The sequence below is a fragment of the Chelmon rostratus genome, chromosome 18 (assembly GCF_017976325.1).
Source record: "Chelmon rostratus isolate fCheRos1 chromosome 18, fCheRos1.pri, whole genome shotgun sequence".
Taxonomy (NCBI): domain Eukaryota; kingdom Metazoa; phylum Chordata; class Actinopteri; order Chaetodontiformes; family Chaetodontidae; genus Chelmon; species Chelmon rostratus.
Window position 1 is genome coordinate 12,536,654 of NC_055675.1, and position 15,920 is coordinate 12,552,573.

The 15,920-nt window shown below is 42.5% G+C and overlaps 2 protein-coding genes across 2 annotated transcripts; one reads left to right on the top strand and one right to left on the bottom strand.

Annotated features, from left to right (window-relative positions):
- The first annotated feature begins 230 nt into the window (after positions 1–230).
- Positions 231–7,693, top strand: gata4 (GATA binding protein 4). Its single transcript, XM_041958922.1, has 6 exons — positions 231–753; positions 5,844–6,010; positions 6,200–6,325; positions 6,834–6,915; positions 7,112–7,248; positions 7,568–7,693. Exons 1-6 carry the CDS (start codon positions 231–233, stop codon positions 7,691–7,693), a joined length of 1,161 nt encoding a protein of 386 aa, XP_041814856.1.
- Positions 7,694–8,070: 377 nt separating this feature from the next.
- Positions 8,071–12,089, bottom strand: LOC121622154. Its single transcript, XM_041959021.1, has 3 exons — positions 11,845–12,089; positions 11,492–11,623; positions 8,071–10,638 (listed from the first exon to the last, which is right to left on the bottom strand). Exons 1-3 carry the CDS (start codon positions 11,889–11,891, stop codon positions 9,489–9,491), a joined length of 1,329 nt encoding a protein of 442 aa, XP_041814955.1. The 5' UTR covers positions 11,892–12,089; the 3' UTR covers positions 8,071–9,488.
- Between the last annotated feature and the right edge of the window lie 3,831 nt (positions 12,090–15,920).

Genomic DNA, 15,920 nt, shown 5'->3' on the forward strand with positions numbered 1-15,920 from the left:
CCTCCTCCTCCTCCCTCATGTCTCCTCTCTCTGTTTATTCTGTATTTTCTGAATGTTGCTCAGCTTCACTTCTTACCAGCAGATCTGATTTTATTAAGGCCGCCTGAGCTTTGCGGATTGTATTAAACTGTATGTTTTTGCGTTAACCCTCAGCGATCCTGCGCGTACCTGCATCCATTACTTTCACTATCCCTTCTATCAACACGGATGTGCAGCTTCAAGGAGAGGATATGTATCAGGGTATAATGACAACCAACCACGGACCCCCTTCCTATGAGGCAGGATTTCTCCACAACGCCTCGGCGGGCACCTCTCCGGTTTATGTGCCCACCACCCGTGTCGTCACCCCCATGATCCCGGCGCTGCCTTACCTCCAGACGCCCGGTGCGTCGCAGCAGAGCAGCCCCGCGTCGAGCCACTCTGCCTGGGCGCAGCCGGGCGCCGACTCGGTGCCCTCGTACAACCACTCCCCGGTGTCCCCGCGCTTCGCCTTCTCCACCAGCCCGCCTCTGTCCTCCGGGGTGGCCACGGCCCGGGAGACGGCGGCTTCTTACACCAGCCCGCTAAACATCTCTGCCAACGGGAGGGAGCACTACGGCGCCCGGGGCCTCAGCGGGTCGTATCACAGCCCCTACCCGGCCTACATGAGCCCGAACGTGAGCGGAACGTGGCCGGCGTCCCCCTTTGATAGCCCGGTGCTCCACGGTCTCCAGACCGGCGCTCCTCCTGGAACAACACGGCACCCAAACATAGGTGAGCAACAGAGAAATAAAACATGTTTTATTGTTGCATTTAAAGATGTTGTATAAATGTCACGCTGAACAAATTCTGCTCATTTTTTCCATTAAAGGGTGTTTCTGAAATTCTGCCATCCAAAGAGAAAAATATAAGACCCTAATTACTTTTTATTTGTCAGGGATTAATGGAGGGTAGTGGCCATAAAAAGCACACGTGAATGAGGTGAAAGGCTGCATGACCTGCTTGAAGAATAATGTCTTTTTAATGCAGAACAACGGGATTATTCTGAAAAACTAAACATATACGTTTGGACGCACGTTTTAAAAACAGTTTCTTCTGCGCGTAAAGCAGAAATAATCTCTTTTATAATTAAGACGCATCAATATTAAGACAGTGTTGACAGACAGAACACACTATAGATAATTAAAATGGCCTGATAACAGAAAGTAACAAATAAATCGATGTTATAATAACACAATACAACGATATTATTGTGTGATTTATATTTCACACAGTCGTGTGAAATATACAAATTATGGTGAAAAACGAAGTTTAAACTTTACGCGTGTTGTTTTTAAAGGTCTGTTCATCAAGTTTCTGCAACTTCAAATTTAAATGAAGCAAAAAGTGCGTGTTTTTTGAAATATTCATCACATCTGATTAAAAGCAAACAACAACCTGAAACATTAACGAACAGCAGTAAGTTACAGCAGCAACATGCTGCGATTTGACCATAAATCCACCACATGAGGATTAAAGGCTGATTGCAACGTTTATTTCTTTAAGTAACTTTTTATTTCACGGAAACAAACAAACAAACAAACAAAAAATCAAATAAAATGTGAATTATGTTTGGACGCTTTTATCCCTAAAATATCACTTATCCTGCTTGGAGTAGTTTGAGTCCACTGGCTTCATTATATGTGTTTGGTTATCACACATTTCAGGCACATTAGCTCATTAAGTACACATTAAGCTTTCCATTTGTGTCCAGGTGACATTTTACACGTGAAAACAACTAAAAGTCACTGAATGACACTTTATTTTGACTTGATAAGAAAAAAGACAAGAGTTCTGTACACTGTTGTCTATTTTAGGAGGCTTTTTAAACCATATTTTATCATAATTTCCTTTATGTATAAAAAAATATGTATGTATGAATAAAGACTAATAAGTCTATTGAGTAATAATGACACTTCATTTAATACTCAGACTGGCTGTTTAATATCCAAACATCCCCAAGTCAAACACAGCAACATGTGATTAACCTGTAATAAACATGTTTTCTAAAATCAAAGACTGATGATTGGAGCAGCAGGAATTAATAATTAACCGAAGCCGAGCTGCTAACAGAGTTTATAGGTGCTGTGAGTTGTGTTTGACTGTGGCCTCAGCTTGAGGTCAGATTGGATCTGATCTGAAGTGTGTTTGGGGACGCTGATCCTGATCAGCTCAGATGAAGAGTCCTCTCTGTGAGTGAGGACACAGTGAATCCTGTTTCATTAAAAAACAAAAACATCCAGGTTGGGAGTCATCTGAACCTCGACGGTCGGCTCCAGCTTCACGCCCCCGGCGGTGCATCCGGCCTGGAGCTGCAGGTTGCACTCTGGACCATATCACAACGTATTGATTTTGCTTAGCTTGTCAGTTTTTCAATGACTGCGACTTGCACCGTGTGTAGTCTACGTTGCTAATCAGCCTTGTGCTTATTTGACCTGCGTTTCGTCCATTATCTACATTTTGTGCAGTGCTGGCAGCTGCAGGCTGCAGCACATCCAAACCTTTTCACTCATATTTTTATTTCTACACTCATCATCATGTCATTTACACCTAATCTGAGAGGCTGGATCACTATGAGGCGTATCACTCATTATTATTAGTTTATAACTTCCTCATTTATGAATATCACCTACTCTGTCTGCCTGCACTTAAATCAGTTTGTGTGTTGATCATTTAAATTCCCAAACGTCTTCATCCACGAGGCAAAACTCCTTGATCCGTCTGATGAAAGCAGAATGAGTGTGACAGATAGCAGCATTGATCCATCTGATTATAGTCACACTCGACTCTCAGCCTTTACTCTCTGATGGAGGAAGAAACCACCTCACTGTTCTCTAATCGCATTAAATTCAATCAGATGTCGGTCTTTGATTCAGCAGCAACTTGGCCACGCAGGGAAAGTCTCTGTTGTTCTGTTGGTGAACAGGCGAGGGAGAACTCCCTCAGCTGGAAAGTCAATTCTCATCTGAGTGAGTGGAAGAAGGAATAAATCACAACGAGGGCTCTTTGAACGATCCTCACATAAAATATCAGTGATAATCAGCTAAATGCCTTTTTGAAAAACATCTGTGATTATTTAAAATCACATTATTTTAAATTTATGTCCTATTTTTCCTGAGAAACATCACAGTGACTTTGATTTAACAAACATCTGATAAACATCTTTGTTAAAGCTGCTTTAGGAAAGTTAAGATGTTTAGTTAGCAACGTTCTGCCTTGATGCAATCATTCTTTCTTCAATGATGATCTTACTTAAATCAGAAAATGATTTCATGTAAACAGCTACACCGTCCCCCAACTACCAGAGAGCCTTTTTATGATACATGTAAATAAAGAAAACTATCATTAGTCTAAGCTGTGTTATCAGTTATTGGAAGATTTTAATCATCAAACATAAAACAAAAAGCAATCTGATGACTTTAACACTTCACCCCCTTTGTTCTGTGTCATATTGCCATCTAAGACAGTTTTCTTGGCATTTGGGCAAACAACTGGGGAAAAAAATAAATTTGAGCATAAAATACACTTCAGCATCAAAAAGCAAAAGCACAAATAGTTCTGAAGAATAAAAAGCAACATTAAGACACTATACAAAAAAATACTCAATCACACTTTAATCTCCTGTTCTAAAGATATGCTGAAGTAAAAGTATGTATTATTAACAAGATGTGCTACAAAAAAGTCTGTAAAGTAAAAGCATGGCCCCTGTAACACACAAATACATATATATAGAGAGAGAATATTAAATAATCATTATATTATAATTACTGACACATTAATGTGTGAGCAAAATTTAACTCTTGGTGGATCTACTTTAAACTTCTTAACTACTTCAAACTATTTCATACACTGTTGCATTGCTTCACATCTTATAAACTCGCCTGTTTTTCCGCAAATCCAAATTTGTACTGTAACTTACCGTAAGTAAGAGCAACATTTCTCTCTGAAATCTAAAGCATGGCATGATGGCATAAAATGGAAATACTCAAGTAATCTGGAGTACAAGTACCTTAAATTTGGACTAAATGTGCTTTCCATCGCCCCTGTGTTATTGCTCTACACTGTACATTAATGCTGAAACTGTCATACATCAAATGTTTATATTTTGCTGATGAAGTCTCTACACCCGCAGCCATCAGACACATGCAGAGGAGTAAAAAGCAACAATATTATTGGATAAAGTAAATGAACGTTGTTGCTTGTACTCACTCACTTCCACCGTGTTCCCTCATTAACTTCATGCCACAGCAGATTGAGTCTTTTATTTAGTTTTTTTTTTTCACCTTTGTCCTCTAACAGCGTCGCGATGGGTGTTTCTGAACTGCACCCTGATAAATGCAAACACTAACACCTCTGCAGCGGAGAGACCAAACTTGCGCTCATGCACCGCGGCTCGTCTCTCTTGTGTATTGTCTTGTGTTACTGCGTTGTGTTGGCTACAATTGCTGCCCGGCTCAAGGTTAGCGTGTCCCGCTCTCTTTGTTTTGCTCTCGGCCTTGGAGGGGGCCTGCACACGTATCAGCGCCATTCCAGTTGCGCAGAGCAGATGGAGGCCAGATCTGCAGCATCTGCACGGTGGAGCGCGCTAAATAAGTCCAACCTCACACATTTGATAAATATCGTAACCTTTGCTGTTCATACGGCTGCTAAAGCTGTCACCTCCACACCACAGATTGATGTCTCTTTCCATCTCTCGGCGGCTAAGTGGTTCTTTGGAGATGCGCTGTTACGCGCCAGATGAGCGGGTGAAGATTGCATCCAAGCTATCTGAGCGAGCGGGTGGGGTGGGGGGAGTGGGTGGGGGTGATGTGATAGACACGAAGTCTCTATTTGAATATGATGGAGCTCTACTCCGTCTCTATTTCCAGCCGCCTCTTTATCTCACGGGGAGCAGTGAGATAAGGAGGGATTCCAGGCTGCTGTTGTGTGGGCCTGCAGGACCGGAGCCTGCGCCTCCTGCTGGCGGAGCCACGCCGCTGCAGCTGATAATCACCCTGTCAGGGTCTCAGTGCTGGAAGCTGTTCATTAAAAGGAGGGTGGAAAGAATTTTTGTGGCTGAAGCCCAGCTGGAAGTTAATTTCTCAAAGATATGAGCTCATTTTGACTCTGTGACATGGAGTTGCAGACACTCTGAATCGTCTTTGTCTGCTTTGCTGACTTAATGCTAAATCATTATTAGTGAAGCATCAATTTCTCTGAAAAGCAGCCACGACTTCAACTCGACCAGGAAGCATTTTTTCACTTGATTCAGTGGCATTTTGAAGCTCATATAGCGTGGAGGATGTGCTCGGATCATTTATATACCACAATGTAAAAATACTCTATTAAAAATCAAAATTCCTGCATTCAAAATTTTACTTAGTATTTGCATCAAAACATACTTAAAGTATCAAAAATAAAAGTACTCTGTGCTTGTGCTGAATAGGCCATTTCAGAATCATATATATCATATTACTGGATTGTGATTATTGATGCATGTGTTCATCACCTTCATGTTACATGTTTGGTAAATGTGAAGCTCATTTTAATTACTTCATATACTGCTGGGCAGCTTAACCTCTAATAACATACCATATTTTATTCATTGATGATATTCTGTATAACCTGAATCTGTAAAGTAGTCTACATTTATCAAATGTATTGAACATAAGATGGAAATACTCAAGTAACGTACAATCATCTTAAAATTGTTCTTCATTACAGTACTTGAGTACATGTACTTAGTTACATTCCACCTGTGGCACTGTATAGTACCGGAGTTGATGAATAAAGTTACAGTTTTTACATGACTCAAGCAGAACTTCTTTCTTGTCGTCCTTCATCAGACCTGTTCGATGACTTTGCTGAGGGCCGGGAGTGTGTGAACTGCGGGGCGATGTCAACCCCCCTCTGGAGGCGGGATGGTACCGGCCACTACCTGTGTAACGCCTGTGGACTGTACCACAAGATGAACGGCATCAACAGACCTCTTATCAAGCCTCAGAGACGGCTGGTGGGTGACCGACTGCACCTCCTTCATTTCACACACACACACACACACACACACACACATACAGTGCAGTCATACTGTGTGGTGATAAACTCACCTGCAGTGGAGATATTTTTGTCTTTTTCATAAATAATATTTATGCTTTTTTCTTCTACTCCTTCTTTAACCGATGACTTATCTTCTACGCTACAGTCTGCCTCGAGGAGGGTGGGCCTGTCCTGCACCAACTGTCACACCACCACCACCACCCTGTGGAGACGAAACGCAGAGGGAGAGCCGGTTTGCAATGCCTGTGGCCTCTACATGAAACTCCACGGGGTGAGAGAGGAAGTGCACCTCTGACACTGCTGAAATCTTGATATCCAGTTTTATACACAAATTTAGACCCCAACTTAAAAGTTTTTTTGAAATTAATCTGAGAGGAGCTTTGCAGAGAAAACTACATGTATCGATGTCAAGAAAGTAAATATACATTTAAGCACCGTATTGCTGGTCAGCATACCCTATGATAATATAACTCTAAACTTAGAGATTACTAAATGTTTGGTGTAATGGATTACTTTTCTCAGAGCCTCTGCTGGTTGTTAGTTTTTCTACTCGACCAAATAAACATTGTGCTGCTGCCTGTCTCAACCAGACCTCCATTGAAAAAGAGACATTTTGCACTTAGTGGGATCTAATATGCTTAAATAAAGGTTGAAATCATAAAAAAGTAAATAAACTATTGACTGCCTGGTTGGCAGGAAATCCATCAAAATGGTGATAAAAAGGACAATCATTCCCTGAGTGTTTGTTCTGCTACTTGACTAAAGCTTATTCCTCACAGGTACCACGACCCCTGGCCATGAAGAAAGAGGGGATCCAGACCCGCAAACGCAAACCCAAGAACCTCAATAAGTCCCAAACTGGTGAGCTTCAAAACCACATATTCTAAAATGTGCATTTGGTTTGATTGATAAAATAAAGCAGAACTTGACCTTAAATAAGTCCTGTTAATAATTAGAAGGGTAGTTTGATGGCGAGAGTATGTCATATTATATGTGACTGTGTAACACACGTGTGTTACTGTCCTCGAGTGTTGTAAAGACCTCATTTGCGCCACAGGGACCCCAGGCGGCGAGGGGACTCCAGTCACGCCGAGCAGCACTCCCCGTGCCTCCACCACCACAGAGGAACCTCGCCAGATAAAGACGGAGCCGGACACTCACAGCTTGTACACACATCACAGCGCACACGCACAGGTTCGACACCTTTGCAGTCAAATTTCAGAGAATATTTACATCCTTTACATCTTTTAGAGCCTTTGGTTGTGATGACAAAAGAGACAGAGGCTCTCATTTCTTATTAATTCAGCTTGATCAATCTGTATCACCTAGTGGAACAAACAACAGATTATTTCAACCCAAAATCTACAATATGGAGTCTTATTTTGGACTTATTTTATTGATATTCCTCCCACATGTCAATAGGATAAAGACATGAAAAGGTAAAAGTCTGACTATGATCTGAATGTAAGTGGGAGGGTGTGATGACTCACCATATCCTTCTACATTCCTCTAGATTTCAGCCCTACCAGCTTACATGGCAGCTCAAGGTGGGGCCATTCCTCTCAAGATGTCCCCCGGGGGCCACGGCGGGTCCTCTGGCACCAAAGCTGAACCCTGGAACAACCTAATCCTGGCCTAGAAGACCCAGTACCCAACATCTCAAACCGACCTACAGATTAAACTCTCCAGAGAGCCGGTGGTCTCCGGACAGCAGCCTGCCGCTCTGGACGCAGACGTTCCCACAGCCTTCACACCGCACAGTGCCTTCAGTCCAACGCTCTGGGACAAAAATGTGGGCACCGCAAAAGAAACGGAGATCTTAAACAGAACTGCTGCTTGTTCGGCCACAGCAATGGAGGGCAAGAGCAGCACTGTGATTACATACACAACAACCCTCGCTTTGAAAAACTGCAACAAGTGAAGAAAGGGAACTTTTTGTGTCGCTGTCACCCTTTGTACCGGTGCAGGGGCATTAAGTGTTTGACAAATACTGCACGTAAACCAGACTTTTTCTCCCTGAGATGTTTTTATTTCAATATATTTGTCTTCAGTTTCATGTTATTATGGACAATTTTCTGTAAAATGACAGACAAAACATGTACAGAATCACAACAGCACATGCTAATGTCAAACGTAGCACCATGGAGGAGTTGCAGCAGCTGTAGTTAAAGGGTCAGCTTTCATGAATAAGAAAAACAACTATGTGAGGTATTCAGTTGTAGAAATGCCTCCAGTGCAGTGAAGGTGAATGGAACTTTGTTTGCAGTGCTAAAAGCATTTAAATTTAGATTTCAATAAGTCAAAAGTCTATACTAAAAATATATATATGTGTGCAGGTTACGTAACAATCCGCAGACTTCAGTGTGCTCAGTTCAGTTTTGTATGTTTGGCAGATGATTAGAATTGTTCCAAGGTGGTGAGGTCTGTGGAGTGTCCAGAAGATCTGCTAAAGTACTTTGCTGCTGAGGTATTTAAAGGGTGTCAAATGATTGAGCACCACACACAATCGTGCAGTCAGCTGTGGCCGGGCGGCTAAGTCTCGAAGACTTCACTGTGTGATGCACAGGTGTAATTTCAAAGTGCGTCTAATTCCACAAGCTGATCAGGAGCATTTCTCGTAAACTTGCTCAAGACATCCATCACTCCTGAACACACCAGGGAAATGACCTTCAGTAACCAGGACCTCCTCCTGAGTGCAACAGAGGCAGCTGCCTGCTGGCTCGCTGTTTCCTGATCTGTCACCTGAACGGTGTGCTTTTGTCCTTTTGATTTAAAGTGTGAAATAACAAGTCAGTATTGGCACCTCTATGAAAACAGCTACCTATGCAGCGAGTAAGTTGCACACCATCAATGCGGATGGAAGTCACTGCACATAGCTTCCTCTGCTGACACAACTGCAGAAGTGCACCTGCAAGAAATCTTAATACTTACGAACCTTTCCAAAGCTAGTATTTATTATTAATGGCACAACCTCAAACCACACAGTTATCATCTATCATCTGAAGGTTGTTTGATAAACTTTATGGAGTATTGTATGAACACTGTAAAATTTGTCAGCCGTACTTAATGCTTTAATTTGCTTGTGACGAGCATGGGGTCGACGTGTGTAAATGTGGGATATCGCCACATGTAATTACACAGAAAACAAATATACAAGCATATATGTAAAAACTCCACTCCAGTATAATTGTAATACACCATTTGTGATATATTGTAAGTAAAGACACAGTGAGAGGTGGACATTTCTCAGTGTGCACTAACACTACCTGATGGCCTTTCCTCCGTGTGCAACTGTAGCTCTACTGAGGAAACTAATAAAGACAAAGCATTTTGACATAATGCAAATGGTATGTATGATGTAAAGGTTTGGTGTCAATCATTCTAACTGACTAACTTAACTAACATGCATTTGCGACATATTTAGTCATCAGTTATCAGACAACTTGAGGAGCTTTTGAACCCTCTTCTGAAAACTGTACCCTTCCAATTTGTAAGTATTGTTTTGTGAACTTTGCAACATCTTTGATGAAAAGCTGGACAGTGGATTGATTGAAGTCTTCAGTCAGCTTCTCCCTGATGAACTCGGCGTATTTGTCCTGGATCATCTCCCTCCAGCACTGCTGAAACGTGAGTCTGGTCTGATCCTGGACGGCGTCAGATACTTGCGAGCTAAAAGCGTGACCGGATGCAAACCCTTGTCCTTTTTCTACACACTCCTCAAAACTTGCACTTTTTTCTGAAAGCAGGGCCTGTGCAGCTTCAATCATGGCGTTCACTTCCTGCGTGAAGGTTTCTGTCGTGTCTTGTGCTAAAATACTATGCATTCTTTTGAAGTGACTCCTCCAGTCTTGACCCTGCACAATCAAAGGGAAACTCACGGATCTCAGGAGGCGTTTGACAGGAGAAAACAGGTTTTCACATAAAGGATTAAGATCAGTGCTCTTTTCAGCCGCTTTAACGTAGCCCGCGTGGTCCTCAGTCTGACCTATACAGTCCACTTGCCTGTAGTTAACATCCCTGAACAGATTTTCTTTCGTTCCCTTGAAGCCCCAGCATTTCACATAACCTATATGAGTCCTCACTCCATACGCTCTCCACCACTCCTGAGCTCTCCGAACCAGATTCAGCATGCACGGATCAGTGTTTCTAGCCAAACACGGGCTGTTCATGGTGAAAATATACACCTTCCAGTCTGATGAGGCAGCCTCTGAGTCCAGGAGTTCCTGGGTTTGTTTGATAATGATGTCCTCGCTGTGTTCTCCGTTGTTGTAATTCGGATAATAAGGTCCGTACATGACAATCTCCTCCTGCTTCTCAATGACGGCCCACGAGTGCTGCTTATCCTCTGCACCACATTCCTCAGTAATGTCACAGTGAAACTGCAAGAATCTCTCGTTGACAGAGTCGTTGAGGAAAATGTCATCATCGGTTTGTCCGAACCTAAGATGCTCCAAGACTTTCCTCACAGCGTCTTGCGTGGAATCCCAGGACGATATCTGCTCCAATAAGCTCTCGGCGTCAGTCGGGTGTTTTATGCCTCCATTCACACAGGCCTCAGGTGTGCAGGAGTGTCCACAGCCTGTCCTGTAACACAAAGATGTCTCATTGTAAGGCATAAAAACATGGGACACATTGCAAACCCTAACAAAAACTCACATTTGCAGTCCAGTGCTAGGCATGATAGGAAATGTGGGCCATTGCTATAATATTTTAACCTCCACTACAGACCAGAGCAGAGAGCTAAAGAGCAGCAAACTCTGTTCTGCCGAGGTTGCAAAATATAGATAAATGTATTTTTTCAGTGCCTGTTTGTTGGGCATCAACTTTGCATATTGTCAAACATCTTTTTACCATGAGTGCTGCAGTAAAGGGGCATTTGCAGGGATACAGTGATGATTTTATTTCCTTTTTTAAACTCATAGCTTGACAATCGCTTGCCCTCTTACAGAGCTAGACAAGCAGATCGTCTGGATGGTTTAACATCAGTAAGATTTCTTCACATTTCTTTCAATGGTTTCAGAGAATAAACATTTGCAGATCACAAATGGTAAATCAAGTTTTATTGTTACATAAAATAAAAACACAAATTGAAGCCTGATAGTATTGAAAACTTGGCACATACTTGATTAAAACAACTGAATGTGTAAATGCATGTATATTGCATATGTATTGAGAGATATGGTTATTGGGAAAACACCATTATGAAACAAAACGATGTTTGTTGTATGAAGCATTTGATGTGACATGCTGTCACCCTGACATTGTTGTGGCATGAGTAACGCCAGCAGCAACCGAAATACCTGAAATATCCTCTGACCTTAAACAACCCTGGATCTTAAATCAACATGCAGTTTTCCTGTTGCAACACATGATTTATGACTCCAGTTTCACAGGATTTGTAAGCAGATACCGTACCCGTTCTTCAGTCAGTACTTACTTCAGTCTGGCTCTGTGCAGCCCGTCAGTCTCACATCTGTCCAGCAGAGTTTTCAGTCTCACCAGACATTTCTTTAAATGTAGCGGAGGCTCCTCTTCGTACCCATTCAGCAGAGGACGCTTGCGGCTGAACCTGAATAAAAATTGGCAGATTAGCATGCAGGATCAGAGGACAGCGTGGCTGCAGGCCTCGTCGCACATATCGGACAACATTTTGATGGTTTTTCTGGGAGTATAAAGGAATTCAAGAGCCTATTCAATGCCTTGAGCTGTATAAGAGTGGAAAATGAAAGAGGATACATTATTTCACCTTTCTTTCAGGTTTTTGTCAAAGAAAGAAGTGAGGTCACTCACCTGGGAACCTCCATCCAGTCTCCTCGCCCCTGCAGTTCAGGAAACATTCAATTAAAATGTGGCTCCTCTTTTCTCCTGTCGGGTCAGTCATGCCGAACAGCTCATATGATCATTAGAGACTCAGATGATCACTACGCACAACAGTTGCTCTCTCAACACTTAAACTCAAGTGTTGTTTGTGGCGGTCGACACTGAGCTCCTCCTCTTGGTAATGCTCACGGCCATGGAGATGTTACCTAACCTGCGCTCCGTTGAGGTACAGTATTGCCTCTAGCACCCAAGCCGCACGGTGTGTGTGTGTGTGTGTGTGTGTGTGTGTGTGTGTGTGTCATCAACTGTCTTGCGGCATCCTTTCTTTTTCAGTTTAGCAAGTTCCCAGAAGTATGCAGAGGATATCCATCAAAGTCAGCTCAGGTGCAACATGTGACCATTTTGCCTCAAAAAATGAAAAGAGTAGACAGGAAATGAATCTATGGATTAAAGTGATTCAGGAAGTGATACACACACTGTGCAGGAGGTTGGCCTCAGTTCAATTTCGGGTGCCCCTGAGCAAAACCCATTAAATTCTAATTACATTATTAGTCCTGCCTTCAAAGGGCTGCTAAGATCCCATTGACTGTGTGTGTGTGTGTGTGTGTGTGTGTGTGTGTGTGTGTGTGTGTGTGGTGTGTGTGTGTGTGTGTGTAAACTATAGAAAAGCCCACCAGTGTGAGGGGGCAATAATAATAATAATCGCACTGGAGCAAAAATACAACATATCAGGCACCTTTACGAGGCTGTTTGAGCCAAACGGAAGTCTTCTTTACTGTCTGTCAATCATTTCCCTGCCAGTAACTGGAACGGCATCTTGTCCTTCGTGTTTTTTCTTGTGGTTCCTGAGAAATGCAGCTGATTGTGGTGTGGTAAACATGCACAGACAGTGTCGCATGTACACAACAGCAAGTGAACACATGAGGAGACTGTTGCTGCAAAACAGAGGCAATGCAGCGTAACACGTTAGACAGGATCTGGGTGTTACTCTGTGTCTGGTTACTGACAGAGTAGCAGTGGTGCGGCAAGTATCCAGATCTTTTACTCAAGTAAAACCTCTCAAATGAGTTCTTCGTCCTGCAAAACTAAAGCATCATCCACCTGCTCCATCGCTCTCTTTCCCCCCTGGAGAGCACTGGGAGCACTGTGAGGGTCATGTTTTTTGACTTCTTCAGTGCTTTCAACACGAACCAGCCATCACTGCTGAGGGGGAGGCTGAAAGGAGGTGGATTAGACTGCCACCTGGCTGCATGGACCATCTACTACCTCACCAACAGACCGCAGCATGTGTGGCTCCGGGACTGTGTGTCGGATGTGGTAGTTTGCAGCACCGCTGGACGTGTATCACAGGGGAACGATTTGGAAAACAGGGAAGCCATCACTAACTTTGTCGACTGGTGTGGACTGAACCACCTGCACGCCAATGCCAGCAACACTAAGGAGATCGTGATAGACTTAGACAGGAAGGCACCACAGACTACACTGGTGTGCATCCAGGGTTTGGACATTGAGATCGTGGAGGAGTAAAAATACCTGGGTGTCCACCTAAACAATAAACTAGACTGGTCCACCAACACTGATGCCCTGTACAGGCAGGGCCATCTGCTGATGGAGATCTTCCGTGATTGCATCTGCAATATTTTACAGGTGCAATAAAATACATTAATTATTAACAATGTTCAACTCAAGTGGTCCAGTAATCCATGCCAATTGGCACTAAGGCACAATTACCAGGGCCCTGTGCAGCCACACCTACTGACATCCATTTAGGTGCTTCGGTTACTTCGGGAATCAAAATTTCTTTTTAAAACACAACGCAGTGAATTCAAACTGAGAGGCTAAAGGCTATGTCTAATACCTCATGTCGAGATTTAACGGCTACATACAATTTTTGGTTAAGTGTCTTCTATACATTCACATATAAATATTTCATAGATTTCTATTATCATTAATTAGATATACAGAAAGCGTTAAACAGCAGCTCTAAATGAAAAAAATCATGCTGGCTTACTGTCACATTGTCATGACTTACTGAGAAATAATATTTATAAACGCAAACTAAAAAAAAAGACTCAAACCAGTCAAACGTTGCATTTCCATGGTGCCGAGTCTGTTTTGATCCAACAGGCCTAAAAAATGACATTATCTGTCCACCTTTAAATTCAAAACGTTTGATTTCTGTACTGACGATCAGGAGCGACTCGAGTCACATGACTTGACTGGAGTCCGGCAGACATTTGAGCACTGGAGACTTGCTTGACTAACACTGATAAAAGACCTGACTTTGACTTTTGTATTCAAAACTTGTGGCTGCAAGGAGGTGGTCGGGGTGGAAGGCGGCCATACAAAGTGCTGGACTGTGCCACCAGGATCCAGGGTACGTGTCCAGACTTGGTTCCAGCAACAAAGGAACTTTGGTTTAGGAAAGATGCTGATTTCGGCTAAATGTTACCAAAAATCTTATGTCTCAAGTCACTGCTGACTTTCTCTGTATCAAAACAGACCATGACCTTTAACCAAGTGATGCCGGAGCCTAAGCATAACCACAAGAAAGTTGAATGATGCTATAGTCAATGATTCTCACTACCTTCTCTCCTGTAATGAATCACACAGCATTTTCAGTGTTTCAGAGCAGTGCAAACCATAATCTCCACTGTGAGCTAAGTGGATCCTCATTAACTCCAAAACCATCAACATAATGGTTTTAGCTAAGTTATGTTGTTGTTTTTTATAAAACATTGACACGAAAGGTGCACAACCTGCAGCAGCTGACTGAATGCAAGAAGGGTCTCTGACCGGCCTCTAACTTCTCAGCCACTTTTAGTGTTTCCCTTTGTGAAGTCCTCTTACTTAAAAAGCTTCTCAAGGTCAGGCTTACTAGTTCAATTACAAACTTAAATACTTCCAGCCAGGTCTTGATCATTAAGTTTACTTTGGTTTTGATGATTAATAGACAGTCTCTCTCTTCTTCTGCAACCCTGGTACCAATGAAGTTGGGGCGCTGTGTAAATCATAAAAAAAAGAAAAAGTAATAATTTGCTAATCCTTTTTGACATACTGTATACTCAACTGAACTGCTAATTCTGAATTTGATACAGCAACACGTTTCAAACAAGCTGGGACAGGAGCAACAAAAGACTGGGAAAGTAGTGGAATGCCCCAAAAACACCTTTTTGGATAATTCTGCAGGTAAACAGGCTTAGTGGCAATGAAGCAACTCATCTTAACTCAGACTCAGCAGGCTTTACTCCACACCTTTAGCCGTGCATGAGCTAAGACAGCTGATGTGGCCTCAGTTTGACTCACCATAAAATATCTAAAGAAGCCATCCATACACACATCAAGCTGCATATGTGTAGTAGATGATCATGACATATAAATTTCTTGTTTTTTTTTCAAAATGTGTACTATGCATATGTCTTGCACTTTAACACAATGTTAATAATAATAATAATAATAATAATAATCATCAGCATCATCATCATCATCATCAGAGTAATAATAATCTTTATTTTATAACTTTTTTAGTTAAAAGGACACACTATTTCAGTGAGACAAAAAATGAATAAATGAAAGGCAAAAATATAGCAGAATGATAAAATCGGACAATATAAAGAACATTTTTGTGGTTATAATAATGGACGAAATAGACAGATAAAAACACATAAAGCTTAGAAAGATTAACAAACTTTCATACTTCTCTCGATAATGTGTAACATAAACTGTGTCCGACAGCGTGTTGGTGTGAACACGGTCTGGTTGTCGCATCCTACAGGTGTCAGTCCCGGGATTATATAACTTTAATGAAGCAGGTATGGTTCCCCCTGTGGATAAATAACCGACCAATCAGAAGCCACGTTCTATTGACTGTCCGCTGAGGCGGGGCATCACGCCAGACGCTCTGGCCGCTCATTGGAGGCTGCGCGCTATGCTCATGACTCGCGGGCCAATCAGACGTGTCAGTCGATCTGACGACGCTTGTGAGTGAGGCCGTGTTCTCTCCGCGCTGCCGCCGCCGCTGCCGCAGCATCTCAGCGTCGCGTCCC

Bases quoted from the DNA above. Each gene is read 5' to 3' on its own strand.
- LOC121622154 (XM_041959021.1), bottom strand. From the start codon at position 11,891: ATGTTTCCTGAACTGCAGGGGCGAGGAGACTGGATGGAGGTTCCCAG. The intron at 11,624-11,844 runs GTGAGTGACCTC...ATTTTTATTCAG, and splicing joins GACTGGATGGAGGTTCCCAG to GTTCAGCCGCAAGCGTCCTC. The intron at 10,639-11,491 runs GTAAGTACTGAC...TTTGTGTTACAG, and splicing joins CTGCACAGAGCCAGACTGAA to GACAGGCTGTGGACACTCCT.
- gata4 (XM_041958922.1), top strand. From the start codon at position 231: ATGTATCAGGGTATAATGACAACCAACCACGGACCCCCTTCCTATGAG. The intron at 6,011-6,199 runs GTGGGTGACCGA...TCTACGCTACAG, and splicing joins TCAAGCCTCAGAGACGGCTG to TCTGCCTCGAGGAGGGTGGG. The intron at 7,249-7,567 runs GTTCGACACCTT...ACATTCCTCTAG, and splicing joins ATCACAGCGCACACGCACAG to ATTTCAGCCCTACCAGCTTA.